Genomic DNA, 18,003 nt, shown 5'->3' with positions numbered 1-18,003 from the left:
CATGAGCAGCAATGAGGCCAACTAGTCTAGGACGCCAAGATGGAAGTCTGGCTGGAGAGTTGGGGAACCCCGGTGTATGATGAAATCCAGATCACCCGAGATCATACGGACGAGCTCTCGTCACACGGCCCCTCAGGACTGCCCGCCTCTGGAGCTCAGCAGTGCTCCTGGAACCTGCTTCTCAGTGGCCTGGGAAAGTGGTGAGAAAGAGCTTGTCTTTAAGTGGGGAGCCAATTAAAACTTAATTGACTTTCTGGTGCCAAGCGGGTAGGCGGGTACTGGGTATGGAGGGCCTTCGGGGCTGTCAAGTTCAGTCAGGATGTGGATGAGCCTGAGATGCACCCCAACCTGGTCTAGTGTCCTCCCTGCCTGTTACCAGAGCACCCATTCTGCCACATGCAAGAGCTATCTGGAAGAAAGGCCAAGTGCCGGTCTCTCTGGCAACTAGGAAGGGCTGATGAACACTGACAGACGGCATTCAGACCGCCCACGAGAGCTGGCTCTATGGAGGCACAAGTCGGGGAAGAGCCGAAATGGCCGTGCTCAGCCTCCCAGCTGCCTTCTGCTCGCTACCTGGAATGAGACGCCAGCAGCCACCTGGATTATGAGAATCATGAGCAGGCCACGAAGAAGAAAGGCCTGCACTGCACAGCACCGCACAGCACTGCACGGCACAGTAACAGTGTTGTGGATTTTGCTTAATGCTTGAATTATGTTATTTGGGTTTCCACAATCACACGGGAACCCACGTCTGTGCTGAGGGTCCCTGCTCCTAGCTGGCTTTGACTGGTGAATAACGTTGCCTGCAGCTAATGGCTGGGCAAGGAGACAGAGGAAGGACATCTAGGATTCCTGGGCAAGGACACAGGAGAGAAGGTGCCATGCGGGGAAAGAGAGGGTCCAGGTCTGAGAAATGTAGGACATACAAGAGTCGGGATCATACAAGAGGAGGGCTGCAGGCCTGGCTCTGGGGTGGCCACGATGGAACAGAGGTTTTAGTAAGTAATAACTTAGGAATGTCCGAGGGGAGAGTGCAGTAGCAACCTGGAGGTTTGGGAGTGGCCCAATCATGGAGCTGGTGAAGGCATATTAAAATATAAGGCTGTGTGTGTGTGTGTGTGTGTGTGTGTGAGTGCGAATCCAGAGCATTGGGGGGGGGGGGCAGGTCGCCAGGAAGCGTGCCACTGCCTCCGCAGCCACCACTGGGAGTTTAGAGTGGATTAATTTACTGCCACAACAAGGGATGCTGCAGGAGACACCCAGCTGCCAGGCCAGCGGGCGAGTTCCCGGCTCCCTAGTCCCCTAGCTTCTGTTATCCAAGAGGACAGACAAGTCGCCTGCTGAGCACTGCTTTTGACTTTGTTTCTCGAGCTTTCCTCTGGCATGGGTCCTCTACTCTCACGCCCAAGCACAGTCGTTACGCACAGGGGCTGCTCTGCATGTTAGGTAAACTTCTTCCTTCCGTTCTGGAGAGCATGGTTTCCATGCCAACACTACAAGGTGGTTGGAATGCCAGCTCTCACTCACTGATGTATGGGGCTGGGGTGGAGGGGCAGCTTTGAGACAGCATCTCGCTTTGTAGTTTAGGCTGGCCTAGAACTCAAGGCCTCAGCCTCCCAAGCACTGGAATTACAGGTATGTATCATCAAGCCTGGCTTTTGAAGGGATGGATTTATTTGTTTATTTATACAGCTAGTGACAGAAGCCAAGACAACGCAAGCACTCTACCACCGAGTTGTGAATCCAGCTGTCAAATACTGTGGAAACCAAGACAAAGACAAGAAAAATGTCCTTCCCAAAGTCAAGACTGATGGCACTTCTGGAACTCTTCTCTGTTGGGAATGTGGCAGGTATTTTTAGAGTCCTTGGATGAAACCCTTCCAACCTCTTCCAGTGCCCCACAGAACCCCACAAGCTCTCATGATGCCACCAAAAGGATCCCTCACACGGCCCCCCTCCTTGGTGCATCCACAGGTAGGGACCTGGGGTGACTCTGCCCCGCCCTGCCCCGCCCACCTGCCCCGACCCACCTGCCGCTGGGACTCATAGAGAATTCGGTCCATGGTGTTGAGCAGGGTCATGCTCCTGTATAACTTCAGCACCTCCTCCTGGGGCAGCTGCAGGCGGAAGCAGACAGATGGGGAGTCAGACATGGGGCGGGGCCTGGGAGCCTGCGGGCCTGGGAGGGAGGGAGGGGAAGCAGCTCACGTGGGGGTCTTCACTGGGGTTGATGATCTGGCCCTGGCGGTCCATGACACGGTAGATGGGGATGCCGGAGATGACATTGGGCTGGATGAACTCAAGCTTGTCTACAAACTCCGCAGAGGCCCCTGGGAACTGGGGCTTGTCGTCCAGGGATGGGAACTGCTGCTGCTGCTGCCTGCTGGGGTGCTGGGGAAGAGAGGCAAAGAGCACTGTATCAGGAGCAGCTGACGCTTCAGCGGGCGCAACATCGGTGGCTGGCATTATGGTGGGTAAGGAGCACATGAGCCCAGGTTAGCCTCAAACTTGCTTCTTATCAGACGCCAGCTTTGAAGTCCTAATCCTCTCCACACCCAGTTTGTTTTGTTTTGCAGACAGGGTTTCTCTGTGTAGCCCTGGCTGTCCTGAAACTCACTCTGTAGACCAGGCTGGTCTTGAACTCAGAAATCCGCCTGCCTCTGCCTCCCAAGTGCTGGGATTGAAGGTGTGCGCCACCACGACCTGACAATGGGACCAATCTCTTAATGGGTGGCATGGCGAAGAGATTTTCCCTTTAGGTATCCCCCGCCCTAAGAACAGAAACTAGTTCATGTGTACAAGCCTACAGTCCTTCCCTGAGGGAGGCAGAGGCAAGACAGCAGGAGTCCCAGGTCATCCTCAGGGACAGGCAGAGAGCCTACCAAAAAATCCATTTGAAGTGAGCTTTAAAGAAAGGCATGCTTACAGGGCTGTGGGGGAGCGCGCCTTTGATCTCAGCATTTGGGAGTTCAACACACACACATATATACGTACATCATACATACATAGATATGCGTGTGTGTGTGCGTGTGTGTATAAAACAGAAAGGTATGCTTATACAATACCCCATAGGGCATCTGGAAGTCATTTTAGGACTACACTGCCCAGGCTGGCCACTCACTCATGACCCTCCTGCCTTAGCATCTGGGGACTGGATTACAGGTCTACTAGTGATAAATGCTGACCCCCCTTGTCCTTCCCTTCTCACCTGGCAAAGGGTGTTACAGGCATCAGTGCCTCCCCTGCTGGGGCAGCTCCTATGCTAAAGCCAACCTAACCCACCCAGCGGACACCTGAGCACCGCTGAACTCCCAGCTCCGGGCAGGGATCTAGGGACCACAGGCGTCTGTCCTTGTGGCCGAGAGGGACACGATATGCCAAACAAACATAGGAGGGCAATTCTGTCCTCCACAGCCATGAGGACAAGACCAGGGCTCCTCTGAGGAGGTGACCTAAGAACTGCGTCCCATAGAGTAATAAGCAGCCAAGGAGGGAGTGCTACAGGCAGCGGCCAGCATGCCACACCCAGAAAGCAGAGAGGGCACACGCCCTGCGGTGGGCTCCGAGCAGCCAGGAGTTCTGGAGGGACATCGAACCTCTCAGATCAAAACCTGCATACGTTCCTCTCCATGAAGACAGTGGTTTCCAGAAGTTCCTCTCTGCTCCTGCCTGCTCTGTCTTTTACACACAGACTGAACAAAGCTGTGCACAACAGCGCGCAGAATGCAGACTGGAGACAGAAAGAGGACAAACTCCAGGGCAGCCCTGAGACACAGAAAACCCCACCACGGACACAAAGCCAAAAGCTAGGTATGAGGGTCCACACACCCCTGCACTGGAGGGGGTAGGGAGCCTGGGGGGGGAAGGTGCCTCAAGTTCAAGGCCAGACTAAGCGTTGATGTCAGATCATTTTTTTAAAAAAATAATGAAGTGGGGCTTGGCAGCTCAACTTCTAATCCGAGCACCTGGGAAGGGGAGAAGAATTGAGAGTTCGAAACTACCTTTGGCTACATAGCAAGTTCAAGACCAGCCTGGACAACAAGAGACTCTATGGTTTTTTTTTGTTTGTTTGTTTGTTTGTTTGTTAAAAAAGGGTAGGAATATGGCTCAAAAGATAAAGCGCTTGCCTGGCATGCATGAAGCCCTGAGTTCGATTTAGAACGGTGGTTCCTGCCTGGAATGTGGAGGGCAGGGATATCACCAGACTGAGACAGCCTGGGCTATGGACTAAAATGAAAAACGAAATGAAAAACAAAATCGAACAGTTGGGCCGCACACTGAAGCTCCCAGGAAGGAACAACCCGCCAGCCTTCCCCAGGCCTGCTGGACCTCGGGCCAAGCTCCCGGAGAAGGCCCCTTGCCAGAAACCTGACCACAGCAAAAACCAGGCTCGGCCTTCTCTCGTCAGCACGGGAGCTGTGAATCTGTCTTCAGACGGCCTGGAGGGCCTCCCACACCCCAAGTTCCTTCATAAAGGAGGTAGGGCAAGAGCAGCTCCCATTGCAGAGAGGCTACTGGGGGGAGGGGAGGACTACTCTGAGAAACAGAGGTGCCCACCTGTTCCAGACCCACTCGGCTCCGCACACTGCCTTCCCTTAATGAAAACCCAGAGCCAACTTGACCTCTGGCAAGGGGAAGGATGGCTGGAGGGAGAGACAGGCTGCCATCTTCCAGCAACCCTGGCTTGTTGCTAATTAAATCTTTCTGGGTGATTCTGCCGTTGCACTCCTTGACGCCATCAGACAGGAGGTAAGAGGACCTTGTAAGGCTAGCAGCAGAGGAGACAAGGCTGGCAAAGGCAGAGACGCCTGCCTGCTCAGGAGGGGACCGAACCGCTGGGAGCCAGGCCGGGCAGGGCTTCCTTGGGGGGCATCAGCGACAACTACTTGCACTGCTATGAAATCGACGAGCTAAGAGGCTTAGGGAGGTAAACCAGCGTTCCCCAGGCCACAAATCTAAAAGCACTTGTCACAAATGGACTTACAAGCTGGCAGGCTATGATTCAGACCCCGGGGCCCCGCAGCCCCACAGCCACAGGGTGTCCGCTCCCACACATCTGCGTCTTCTCCCCACCACAGCCAGGCTTCCGCCCAGGTCAGCAGCTGCGGCCTCACTTCGAGGGGAGCCACGGAGACAGCGGGTGCCCTGCAAACTACACCTCACGTGTGTCCCCTCCCTCCTTTAATTGCATTGGACAAGGAGGTTCCAGTGGGCGGCATATTTCCAGAGCATGATTCCTGCCATTTGTGGCTGTGAGGAAATGACTGCTCCCCACACAGGGCAGGTTCAGGCTGGCGCCCCTCTGGCAGACTCATCCTGTGCCAGCTAGAAGGGTAAGCCACCTCCCCCTGACCCGAGCTCCAGGCACACAGGACCTTGGGACGGACCTGGAAGGGGCCTTTGTTTCAAGTCTGTCTCCCACACGGGCCACCAGGCAGGGAGGTGTTGCGCTGGCTTACACAAGAAGCTCCCCACAGGTAATTACCTTGTAACCTTGAGAACGAGCAGTTGGCTGAGTTCAGTGACTCTGGAGTCAAATTCACTTTCTGAGCTCACCGTGTGGCTCTCTGCAAACCCTTCAAAGTTTCTCATGTCTAAAAAGCCGCAGAGGGCTGTGCACCAAGCTCCCGGGGTGATTTACACGGGGGTCATGTGGGCCTGCGCATAGTGTGTGCTTGAGAAGTGGAAAGAGAGAGGGGCATGGTGGTGATGCCAAGGCCACCTTCATGGTGTCTCTTCACAGCAACAGAATTTGAGACACCCACTCCAGAGGCTGAAGCAAGAGAATAATGAGTTCAAGGCCAACCTGACCCACATCCTAAGACCTGGTTTCAAAACCTAAGCAACCCCACCATCAGACAAAGGTAAGAAAGGCAGAAAATCAGAAATGATAGGCACCTTGGGAAGACGGGGAGAGAAGAACCAGTACCCCCTACATTAGAAACTGATTCCAGACTTTGCCCTAGCTAACTTCAGAGAGAGAATCAGGAGGACACAGGAGGAGAGCTACAGGGATAGCCTGGGGTAATGAGTCCCGGGCAGAGCCAGGCAGGCTAAGAATGAGCTAGGGTGTCCAAGTAGGACACAGTGTCAGGGGACCTGGTGTAACCATTAAGACACCCAGGTGGACTTCACATACTGGAGCAGGCCCTGACCATGTTCTCCAATCCTCTACTTCCAAACTTGTGGATAAGAGGGCCGTCTTTGCCCCCATGAAGTCACTGTGCTAATTCAGTGAGTTCCAAAACTGGCCAGTAATGACACTGGATGCCAGATTATGGGATGGGCAGCAAAATACCTACAGAAACCAGGCAACAGTGGCACATGACTTTAATCCCAGCGCTTGGGAGGCAGAGGGCAGGCGGATCTCTGTGAGGCCAGCCTGGTGTACAAAGTGAGTTCCAGGACAGCCAGGACTACAGAGAAACACTCCCCCACCCAATCCTACAGAGAAGGGATAAAGCCACATCCAATGACCGTATTTCTCCTCTGCCTCTTCTTGGAGGTAGGGAGTTGCCTGGTGGCCAGTGACACAGAATGACAAAACTGCATAGCCTAGGACAAAGCCCTGAAGCCTAAGGAACCCCAGCAGGAGCTGGGCAGCCTGCACAGGCAGAAGCTGTAGGCCCGCCACCCCGAGCCTTCGTTCCTTCTTTGGGATACATTCTCATGGGCTATCATGCGCATGGCAGGAGCTGACATGTACATGTGATCCAGCCCAGGGTCTGACACGTAAGGAGCGTATGGCAAGCATGAACCACTAACAGGTATGGTGAGTGGCTGTCCCGTCAATCAGGCAGATACAAAGCCTTCTGACTCAGAGGCCTGGAGGAGAGCTCGCCCAGGAGCATGGGTAACAGACGCTGCGTGAGAGAAGCAGGTGTCCTCACAGCTACACCTAACCTGCCTGGCTCAAATCCCAGGCCTGCCTCTGTCCAACCAGAAGACACTGACAGGAACCTGCTGCCCTGAGTCCACGACCCATAAAGACAAGAGGGCTGCTTCGTGGACTGGGGGATAATACACCACTGATGCCTTACAGGACGCGTCACCAGCCACTCCACATGGAGTGATAGAAAAGTTCCCTCAAAGAGGGGAGTTGAGCGAAACTGCTGGCCAGGCCGGGAGAGGCAAGGGTGACAACATTCTTTGCGCATGAGGAAGAACAGAGACCCCAGAGCTCGGTGGAGTTATGCAGGCATGTCAGATCAGCATCAGGAAGTTGAGGCAGGATCACAAATGCAAGGCTAGCCTGGGCTATAAGATACGACTCTCTCAAAACAGAACAAAACAAAAACCAAAACAAACAAACAAAAACTGGCTCTCAGCCTGGCCCTGGGGGATACTGGAAACTAAGATGGCTAAAGCAGGTCCACAAGAGCCCACTGCGGGGCTGGAGTGACGGGACGGCTCAGGTGCTCATTCCTGGCACCCACCTCAGCTAACTCCCACTGTAACTCCAGCTTTAAGGGATCCCATACTCTCTTCTAGTCTTGACAGACACCCACAAAAAACATGCACATACACAAATAAACCTTAAGAGACAAGACCAAGCTGGGTGGTGCTGGCGCACACCTGTAATCCCAGCACTCTGCGAAGCAGAGACTGGCAGATTTCTGAGTTCGAGGCCAGCCTGGTCTACAAAGTGAGTTCCAGGACAGCCAGGGCTACACAGAGAAACCCTGTCTCAAAAAAAAAAAAAAAAAAAAAAACCCAAATCCAGAGAGAGAGAGAGAGAGAGAGAGAGAGAGAGAGAGAGAGAGAAGACCAAGAATCAACTGACTATGAACACAGGTGCCACAGGTGGAGGAGAGGAACCCCCACCACACTCAGGTGGTGTTTGAGGCTCAGGAGGGTGAGACAACTGGTCCAAAGCCACACAGCTCCCGAGTGGTGAGTGGTGAGGTTGGCATGTGCAGAGAAGGCAGGGTTCAGAGTTCGGCTATCATTTGGGCTGGACCAGCGAACTCTACACTCTGGGGAAGGAGAGCCAAAAACACCCCGGCCTGCTACGCCCTGAGCCCTGAGGCACTGGGCCTGTGAGGGCAGCAGGGAGCTCTCCTCTCTTGAGGGTTGCCCCTCCCTGGGCCTCACGGCTCAGGCTCCGTGCACCACAGGTGTGAAGCCCTGGAGAACATTCACTCTTTCTCTGAATCAGTCAACCTGAAGCCAGTCAGTATCCCGGGAGAAAAAGCTGTGGCTGCCATTTCTAAAATCCTGACTTAGTCAGTGCTTTGAATACTGAGTGCCCTCTCTTGAGGTCAGAGAGAGAGACCAGAAGTGAAGGGCTCTTGCTGCTCTAACACAGGAATGAGTTCGGGTCCCTGCAAGCTCAGGCACTCTGCAAATCACCTGGAACTCTAGCTCCAGGGGGATCTGCCTCTGACCTCTGGCCACAGCACGCCTGCGGTTGAGCGCTCTCTCTCTCTCTCTCTCTTTCTCTCTCTCTCACACACACACACATCTCAGAAGCAGGAGCAGGAGGACTATATCAAGTTCCAGGCCAGCCTGGACTGCCAGCCTGGACTACACAGCAAGACCCTAGGGAAACAGCACAGTCTACACTGGCTGGATGTGCTAGCCCACACTCAGAATCCCAGATCAGGGGTTCACAGCTACCCCAGCTACAGTTTACAGGGTTGCCCAGGACCACACGAGAGCTTGTCTCAAAACCATCTCTTTGATGCTTACCACTGCTATCTAAGGGAAGTGTTTCTCTGGTGTTACCCAAGGAAGCCTACAGTGTACAATCTCAGACTGCTCTGAGGAACCAGCAGGTCAGCTGGCCCAGAAATGCTGCAGGGGCCTGGTGGTGCCCGCCAGTCAGCACTCCTCCACGGCTTCGCCCCTCCATCTCCTACAAGAAAAACTAGTGTGGACAGACGCTTTGTTCCTTGCACTGTCTGTCAAAGCTGCTCGGGGACTGGGACAAGTCTGCTCCCTGGGACAAAGTCTTCTCTCTCCTAGAACCAAAATGCCACCCAGGTTAGACCTTTATACTAGGGATAGTGAGGGGGCGGAGCTCAGCTGTAGCGAATGTGGTTGACAGGGGTGGTGTCGCCCTGAGCCCAACAGAAGCAAATGTCCTGGACAGAGAGGTCGGGATGGGTGCGCGGTCTGCATAGTGTGAGCCTGAGGTGCCTGAGCTTCCGTCTCCTTGGCAGCTGGAGGAACTTAGGCTTTGGAGTCTGGGCCTTCCTTCTTCGTACTCAGACTTTCTATCGCTGAACCTCAGTTTCCCCTTTTTTTTCTTTTTTGGTTTTTTTTGGATTTAGTTTTTTTGAGACAGGGTTTCTCTGTATAGCCCTGGCTGTCCTGGAGCTCACTTTGTAGACCAGGCTGGCCTCGAACTCAGAAATCCACCTGCCTCTCTGCCTCTCAGTGCTGGGATTACAGGCGTGCGCCACCACCGCCCGGCGTGTTTCTCCATTTTTAATAGCAGACTCCAGACTCCTTAAGTTACCAGCCAACCCCCTCAGGGGCACCCAACTGTCTAACATTGCAACACAACACTGTTATCTACAAACTTTACACTCAGCTAGAACTTCACCACAGTTAGCAAAACACACACACACACACACACACACGCACGCACGCACGGAAAAGAATAATCTCATGTTTTAGCTACATTTACAAATCCATGTTGGGCCCTAGTCATACCCGGCTTCGGCTACATTTAGCCTCCAGGCCAAAGGTTAAACTAGACAGGAGAGAAATCAGCAAGAACCACCTCCTCTTTGTGCGCACTTGGAGAGCCTTCAGAGTGCTTGAAGCAAGGCCATTAGTGATGAGGAGCAGAAACCTGGCTCTCACCAACCCTGCTCTGCTTGCCCAGATGAGGGTCGGAGTGCTACTGAGTGGATCTGCTGTTTTACGTTTTTCATTTTTTTCTGACTTATTTTTATATTATGTGCTGGTGTTCTGTCTGTCTGTATGTCTGAGTGGGAGTGCTACTTCGCCAGGCGCTGGTGTTCCTGAGACTTCTGAGCCACCATATGGGTGCTAGGAAACGAGCCTGGGTCCTCTGGAAGGGCAGGCTGAGCCATTTTTAGTTTTTAAAACTACATTTGATTTTGTGTGTGCACCTGCATGCGAGAGTGAGATAACTTGTGGGTATTGATTCTCTCTCTCCTCCACGTGGGTCCTCAAGTCACCGGGCTTGACGGTGACTGCCTTTACTCTCTGAGCTTTTCAATGGCCTTAAGGGTGAATCAATCTCTCAATCTCTCCTCTCTCTCTCTCTCTCTCTCTCTCTCTCTCTCTCTCTCTCTCTCTCTCTCCTTGCTTCACTCTCCCTCCCTCCTCCTTTCTCTCTCTCTCTCTCTCTCTCTCTCTCTCTCTCTTTTTTGTTTTTTTTTTTTGTTGTTGTTGTTGTTGTTTTTCGAAACAGGGTTTCTCTGTGTAGCCCTGGCTGTCCTGGAACTCACTCTGTAGACCAGGCTGGCCTCGAACTCAGAAATCCGCCTGCCTCTGCCTCGCAAGTGCTGGGATTAAAGGAGTGAGCACCGCCCGCCTGGCTGGTTTTCTTTCTTCCTTCCTTCCTTCCTTCCTTCTCTTTCTTTTTCCTGCAGAGTCTTACCATGTAGCCCAGGCTGGCCTGGAGCTCCATGCAATCTTCCTGCCTCTGCTTCCTGAGCATTGGAACTGTAGGTATGCACTGCTGTACTCAGCTGAGGCAGTGCTGGTACAGTCTACCAACACAGCCTGAGAGAGTAGTTAGAGTTTTGTTTTGTTCTCTCTCTCTCTCTCTCTCTCTCTCTCTCTCTCTCTCTCTCTCTCTCTCTCTCTCTTTCTCTCTCTCTCCCCCTTTCTTTCTGGGAGGGCTGCTTGCGTGCCTACAGGATTCACAGTCCCCACCCAGCCAGGCTCCCACAGTGTGAGTTTCCTTCCTCTTCTTAGCCCTGAACAGCAAAGACTTGTGCTGTAGCAGCAGAGGAAGACAAATGCAGATGCAGCAACGCAGGCCAGGGCCATAGTGTACAGTGAGGGGTGCCAAGAGGAGGGGCTGCCTCATCCCTCTTCCTGACTCACTGGCCCTTCTCATCCAACCCCCCACCTCCCAAGGCCTCAGCTCCTCATCCTCATCTGGATAAAACTGTACCTCCCAGCCATGGACGGTGGCTCAGGCCTGCATTCCCATCACTCGGGAAGCTGAGGCAGGAGGAATGCCACCAGTTTTGAAGCCATCACAGGCTATACAATGAATCTGAGACCAGCCTGCACTAGAGCTCCAAAAGTTCAGATTTCCTGGAACTGGAGTCACAGGCAGATGTGAGCTGCCTTGTAGGTGCTGGGAATTGAACCCGGGTCCTTCAGAAGAGCAGCCAGTGCTCTTAACCACTGAGCCATCTCTCCAGCCCCCTAACGGGGCTTCATAAGGGTTTTTCATTCATTCTTAGTTTTGGCTAGCCCGCCCCTACCTCTCCTCCCCTTCCCCAGTGACTTGAGTCCTCTAGGCCCCGGGTCCCCTTCCCCAAATGCTTCTGCTCCTCAGTCCCTGCTGGTGGTCTGTTTTACCTTCCTAGCTCCCAAGTTCTCTGTTAAGAACATAAAAGATCTGAAGCCAGAACCTTCACGGGAATGTACAACATTTATGTTTTGTGGCCTGGGCGACCTTGCTGAATATACTTTTCCCAGCCCCATCGTTTACCTGAAGATTTCATGGTTTCAGTTCTTTTCACACTTGAGTAATACTCCATAGTGTGTGTGTATATATATTTACATATATGTATGTGTATATATGTACACATGAATATATGTGTGTATATATGTGTGTATATGTATATACATATATACATCTCACGATTTCAATATCCATTTGTCAGTTAATGAACATCTAAGTTGACCCTATTTCCTAGCTACTGTGAATGGAGCAGCAATGAACAAGGATGTACAAGTGTCTCTAGAGTAAGACACAGATCTGTTGGATAGATGCTCAGAAGCAATACAGCCAGGCCATGTGGCAGATCTGCTTATAGTTTTAAGAACCCGACCGACCGACTGACCGACCGACTCAAGGTTAGAGAGGCTGCACCAGTCCACACCCCACCCCCAAGGCTGAGGGTTCTCTCGTTATGCTGGATGCTATGCAGGCAGCTGGGGAGCACAGACAGCAGTGTATCCAGTCTTGGCCTCCACACACTACAACACCAACCTGCGGGGCGAGATGTGCCACTGGTCCACATCTCCGGCAAGCCTGCTCTCTGGATTGAGCAGAAGTCCTGCTCCTGGAGGGAACCCATACCTGGTATTGTAAGTCAGGTCAAAACACATGGCTAGAGAAGCCGCAGGAGCCAAGGAGAACCTTCCGGTGCTATTTTCCTAAATGGTCACGTTGTCAAACTGCCTTCTAATTAATGCTGTTTATACCATGGATTTGTGAGTCTCCCAACCTTGCCCAGAGAAGCTCCTTATTGAAGTGGGCAGTGGTTAATGCACACACATCACTGCTCTGTGCTCAAAATAAGCGACTGCAAGTGCTCAGCTGTACATGAGGCATCACTATCCAAAGCTCAGGGAGCACTGTGAAAGAGCAGCCAGAAAGAACCTAAGAACTGCTGCTGAGGATGGGAGGAGCTGCTGAGGATGGAAGGAGCTGCTGAGGATGGGAGGAGCTGCTGAGGATGGGAGGAGCTGCTGAGGATGGGGGGAGCTGCTGAGGATGGGAGGAGCTGCTGAGGATGGGAGGAGCTGCTGAGGATGGGAGGAGCTGCTGCAGGATGGGAGGAGCTGCTGAGGATGGGAGGAGCTGTTGCAGGATGGGAGGAGCTGCTGAGGATGGGGGGAGCTGCTGAGGATGGGAGGAGCTGCTGCAGGATGGGAGGAACTACTGCAGGATGGGAGGAGCTGCTGCAGGATGGGAGGAGCTGTTGCAGGATGGGGGGAGCTGCTGAGGATGGGAGGAGCTGCTGAGGATGGGAGGAGCTGCTGAGGATGGGAGGAGCTGCTGCAGGATGGGAGGAACTACTGCAGGATAGGAGGAGCTGCTGAGGATGGGAGGAGCTGCTGAGGATGGGAGGAGCTGCTGAGGATGGGAGGAGCTGCTGAGGATGGGAGGAGCTGCTGCAGAATCTGGGTCCTCATGATACAGCTTTTGCAAACGTAATTCATAGTAGCTGTGGTCACTTATAAATGATCTGCACCAAGATGAAGCCAGTTATAAGTTCCAGCAAGGTTTTGGGAGGTGCTCTCAAGACCCCATCCTGGTTAAAGAAAGGTCTGTTGCAGTTGCCAGCTGCGAGAGAAGGGGGAGCCATCCATTTTTCTCTTAGGCCACAGGTAGGTTCCCCATGCCCCAGGGGATGAGTCTACACCCGTTCATGTATGAGCAACATTTATTGACTCCAGCATGCAAAAGGCAGAGGCAGGTGGATCCCTGTGAGTGCCAGGCCTTTGTGGTCTACAGAGTGAGTTCCGGGACAGCTACAGTTAGACCCTGTTTCAATAAGCAAACAAACAAATAAACAAACAAACAAACGAGTCTAAGAAGGGCACAGAGTTTCAAGGGGTGTGAGGATCCTAAGCTAACTGGAAGTGGGGAAGGTAAAGAGGATTTCATCAAAATACACTGTATATATGTATAAAATTTTCAATGAATAAATAAAAATTACAACCACAGTAAACGTTCAAATTGAGCACAGGCACACACCCCTGTAAGTCCAGCTTTTAAGAGCTCGGCCAGGAGGACCACCAGTCCGAGGTCAGCCTGGATTACGTTACAGACAGGACAACCTCATCTCAAAAAGAAAACACCACAGTTCTAAAGCTGCACTAACCACATTCCAAGCCAGGCAGCCGCATATGGCTGGTGCTACTATGCTGGACCGCACAGATACAAGACGCCTACACTGTCCGGGAGAGCTCTGTTGGGTAATCGTGGGTCTGAAAATCTCCTTTTGCTACTACCCAAGCTTGCTGCCACCACTTGGAAGGTAAAGGGGTGGGCGCAGTGGCACGCGCCTGTGGTCTGAGCACTTTGAAGGCTGAGGAACAGCTGAGGCAGGAGGATCCTGAGTATTAGCCTGGGCTAGAAAATTCTAGGTGAGCTAGACTGTACCTCAAGAGTTGGTCTTTAAAAAAAGAGAGAGAGAGAGCAGCTTTTATTAACAGACCTAGAGTAACAGGTACAGGAAGCACAGTGAACCGTGCTCACAGTACACTGCAGGAGAAGAAGATTGATAAAATTTGTTTTTCAAAGCCAGAGCTAGGTGTGTTGGCATAAGCCTTTAGTCCCAGCCTTGGGAGACAGAAGCAGGCAGATCTCTGTGAGTCTGAGGCTAGTGTGGTCTATGAAGCAAGTTCCAGGACAGGACAGTCAGGGTTACATAGAGAAACCTTGTCTCAAAAAAGACCCAAAACAGAATAAAATCAAAAGAGCCAATATAAAGCAAGGCACGATGGCAAATGCCTGAAATCCCAGGATGTGAGACAGAGAGGCAGGAGAATCAGGGTTCTAGACAAGACAGGGGGTGGGGGTGGGGGTGAGAGGAAGAGGGAGAGAAGACAGAAGAGGCTAAGGACGTAGCTTGGTAAGTAGAGTGCTTGCCCGGCATGTGGAAGTCCTGAGATCAACCCCCAGCACCACACAGAAGCAGGCATGGTGGGGGATGGGAGTAGGTGCTGTGGGAGGGGGCAATGGGGGGGCAAATAGCGGGATGTGAAGGGAATCCACAAATAAATTAATGGGAAACAAGCAGTCATAGTGGTGCACAATTTAAACCTAACACTGACAGGGAGGCAGGAAGAACAGGGGTTCAAGGTCATCCTCAGCTTTATAGCGAGCTGGGAAGCCAGTCTGGGCTACTCAGACACTGCCAAAAGGGGGAGGAGCCTTTTAAATATTGAAACTACTGAAAGCTTCAAACTGCTCCCTCCCGCCGCCACCGGCTGCTGCCGTTCTTCCAAATGTCCTCTCAAGTAAGTAAAGAAACGCGGGGACAGCAACATAAGACTGAGCCAGAGGGAAAACAGATAAAATCAGCTACAACGACCTTCCCCTAGGGTACCTCACCTCACCTGACTTCCACTGGAAGCTCAGCCTACCTGCCCAGCCAATGAGTTCAGGGACGGAGATCAGCTGTGGAGGATTTGGAATTTGATTGCCAAAAAAAAAAAAAAAAAAAAAAAAAAAAGACAAAACAAAAAAAGCCAAAGAAACAGCACACAGGCAGAAGCCCGCCCTGCCCCACCGGCTCCAGCAACTGTCCTTACCCTGCTCGCCTCTGCTTGTCCCCTTCTCTTCCAACCCGAGCTTCTGCCCACAGACCCCATCTTCTCTGCCCTATGAAATACCCTGAAGAGTAGCCACAGCCTCATACGAGATTGAGATGTTTGCCAGGGCATTGCCAATCCAGTTCCCACCCCCAGGCTGCCCTTCTCCTCTCCCACTCTGTGGTCTCGGTCCTCAGCGCTAACACAAGGCGGACGTTCCCACTGCCCTTTTGTGCTGGGTCCAACTGTACTGCTGACAAGCTGGTATTTCCACAGCAACCCTATGAAGAGCCCACTATTGGCAGTGTATGGAGAGGCACAAGGTGCAGTTCCTTGCCCAAGGCTATACAACTGGAAAGTGGCAGAGAGGCAAAATCCTGTGGTGCAGCTCTAGACCCCAGCTGCTTAACCAGATTTCCACTGGAAGTTTCCACTGGAAGTTTACTTCAGAACCCTCCCATCAGGCATGACCAACAAGATTTTTCTCCTGTAAGAGGCGATCTCACTATATAGCTCCAGCTATCCTGACACTCTACCTAGACCAGGCTGGCCTATAATTCACAGAGGGGAACAGGGCGGGATCAGGTGCAGCGAGAGCAGAGGAGTAGGTGGAGATCGGCCGCGGAGGTAGGGTGGGATTGAGTTGTCTCCACAATGTGCCAGAGTCCTGGGGGTGGGGAGGGGAGGCCCCAGGGAGTCTGTGGGGATGACCCTAGCTGAGACTCCTCGCAGTGCAGAATGTGGCACCTAAAGTGGTCACTGACTGTGGCCAGTGGAGGGACCCACACAAAAGCTTTGACCCAGGATGTGTCCTGCCTGCAGGGACATGGACGGAGCAGAGATGGAGGGCAGGAACCAATCCCCGATGCTGTTCATGATACTCTGTTATACTTGCAGGCAGGAGCCTAGCATAACTGTCCTCTGAGCTCAACCCAGCAGCCGAAGGAAACAGAGTCAGAGACCTCCAGCCAAGCATTAGATGGAACCTGGGGAGTCTTGTGGAGGAACTGGGGGAAGAATTGGGGGCCCTGGAGGGGAACGGGGGCTCCACAGGAAGGCCAGAGCCAACTAACCTGGACCCTTGGTGGGTTCTCAGAGACTGAACCACCAACTAAAGAATGAGCACAAGCTGGACCTGAAAACACACACACACACACACACACACACACACACACACTGGTCTTCATGTGGGTCCCCCAATTACTAGAACGGGTGCTGACTCTGAACCTGTTGCCTCTCTGTGGATTCCTTTCCCTGGCTGGACTGCCTTGTCTACAATGACTTGATGTGCTGGAGAAGTGGTGGGAGCACACACACACACACACACAAACACACCCGGTGCGCACCTTTACAAAGGAGAGGGGGAAAGGGAACTGGAGGAGCTGTGGGGGGAGGGACTGGGGGGAGAAGGAAGCTGCTATCTGGATGTGGAGTGAATAAATAAATAAATAAATAAATGGAAAAAAAGACACAGGCTCACAATGTAGCCTCCGGCTAGTCTAGAACTCAGAGATTCCCCTGCCTCTGCCTTCCTAAGCACTGAAATCAAAAGCATACATCACCACACCAGGTCCTAAACCGCGGGGGTGGGGGGGGTGGGGGGGGGTGGGGGGTGAGGGGGAATGGGTAGGGGAGATGGCTCAGTGACTAAGAGCACTGGCTACTCCTCCAGAGGAACTGGGTTCAATTCCCAGCACCCATATGGCAGCCCAAAACTGTCGGTATGTATGTACTTCAAGTTCTACAGGCTCCAACACCTTCATGCAGACCAAACAATGCATGTGAAATAAAAATAAATAAATCATTTTAAAAATTCTTTCTGGTTTTTTGAGACAGGGTCTCATATAGTTCAAACTGGCCTCAAATTCCTCGTCTTCAGCCTCCCAAGTGCTGAAATTACAGACATGTGTCACCATATCCAGATAAACACAAACCCGGGGCAAGGAGCCAAATTCTGGACGTGGCACACGCTAGGCGAGCATTCTGCACTGAGGGACATCGCCAGACCGCAACAGCATTTAGAAGTGTTATCCTGCCCTTATCAACAATAGATAAAAAGGGTTCCTGCGTTTTCTCCAGTGTTTTCCAGAAAAGTGGGCGGCCAAGTACCATAGCTCACATCTGTAATAGCAGGACTTGGGAGACTAGGACAGGACTATCTCCCAGTTCGATGCCTGTCTAAGCATCTGGGTGAGCTTAAAGGCCATTCCGGACTAATGGGTGAGATCCCGTCTCAAAAAAGAACGAGGGCAAAGGGTCCTGTTTGAACTCCTAACACTCTTTGTCTCCCTTCATAATCATCTTCTGCAAATGACAATCACGTCAAAGTTCCCTGCCTTGACTTTTGATCAGGGGGCACAGGAATCAAACCAGTTTCTTGCTCAATTCCCGTTACAGCTGGAATTTAAGCAACGCAGACCCTTGTGAAAACCTGATCCTGTCCTTCCAACCCCCGACTCGTCTCCTTCTATCAAGGCCCACAAGTAGCTGCCCTGCTTTTCCTCTAAAGGGATTTTTCCCTTGAATTTCTCTTCATGAAGTTTCCCGGTCCTTTTCTTTCTGAGTTTGCTCTTTCCTCACAGCCCGTGGTGTCTCACACACAACTTTTACGTCTCCTGTTTCTCCACAAGAAAGACCCCGTGGGGCCCAGATACTCACGGATCTAGCCAAACCCCGAACCCCAGATCGCCCCAACAGCAGGAGGGCAGCCTGGCGCAGGCCGCGGCTCGGACTCCAGATCCTGGCCGCAGACATCGCTACCGCCATCTTGGCTAATAGCCACTCCTCCTTTCT

At 52.5% G+C, this 18,003-nt stretch overlaps 1 protein-coding gene across 1 annotated transcript in view; it reads right to left on the bottom strand.

Annotated features, from left to right (window-relative positions):
- Window positions 1-18,003, bottom strand: part of Bckdha (branched chain keto acid dehydrogenase E1 subunit alpha) — a 27,218-nt gene extending 9,215 nt beyond the window's left edge. The window contains exons 1-3 of the mRNA XM_052168768.1: window positions 17,869-18,003; window positions 2,209-2,391; window positions 2,031-2,117 (exon numbers count right to left, since the gene is read on the bottom strand). Of these exons, the coding sequence (XP_052024728.1) occupies window positions 2,031-2,117; window positions 2,209-2,391; window positions 17,869-17,976 (378 nt within the window). The 5' untranslated portion in view covers window positions 17,977-18,003. The remainder of the gene's footprint in view (window positions 1-2,030; window positions 2,118-2,208; window positions 2,392-17,868) is intronic.

The sequence above is a fragment of the Apodemus sylvaticus genome, chromosome 1 (assembly GCF_947179515.1).
Source record: "Apodemus sylvaticus chromosome 1, mApoSyl1.1, whole genome shotgun sequence".
In the NCBI taxonomy this organism is placed as follows: Eukaryota; Metazoa; Chordata; class Mammalia; order Rodentia; family Muridae; genus Apodemus; species Apodemus sylvaticus.
Note: the sequence above shows the minus strand (reverse complement) of the source record. Positions and strands in the feature narration are given on the sequence as shown.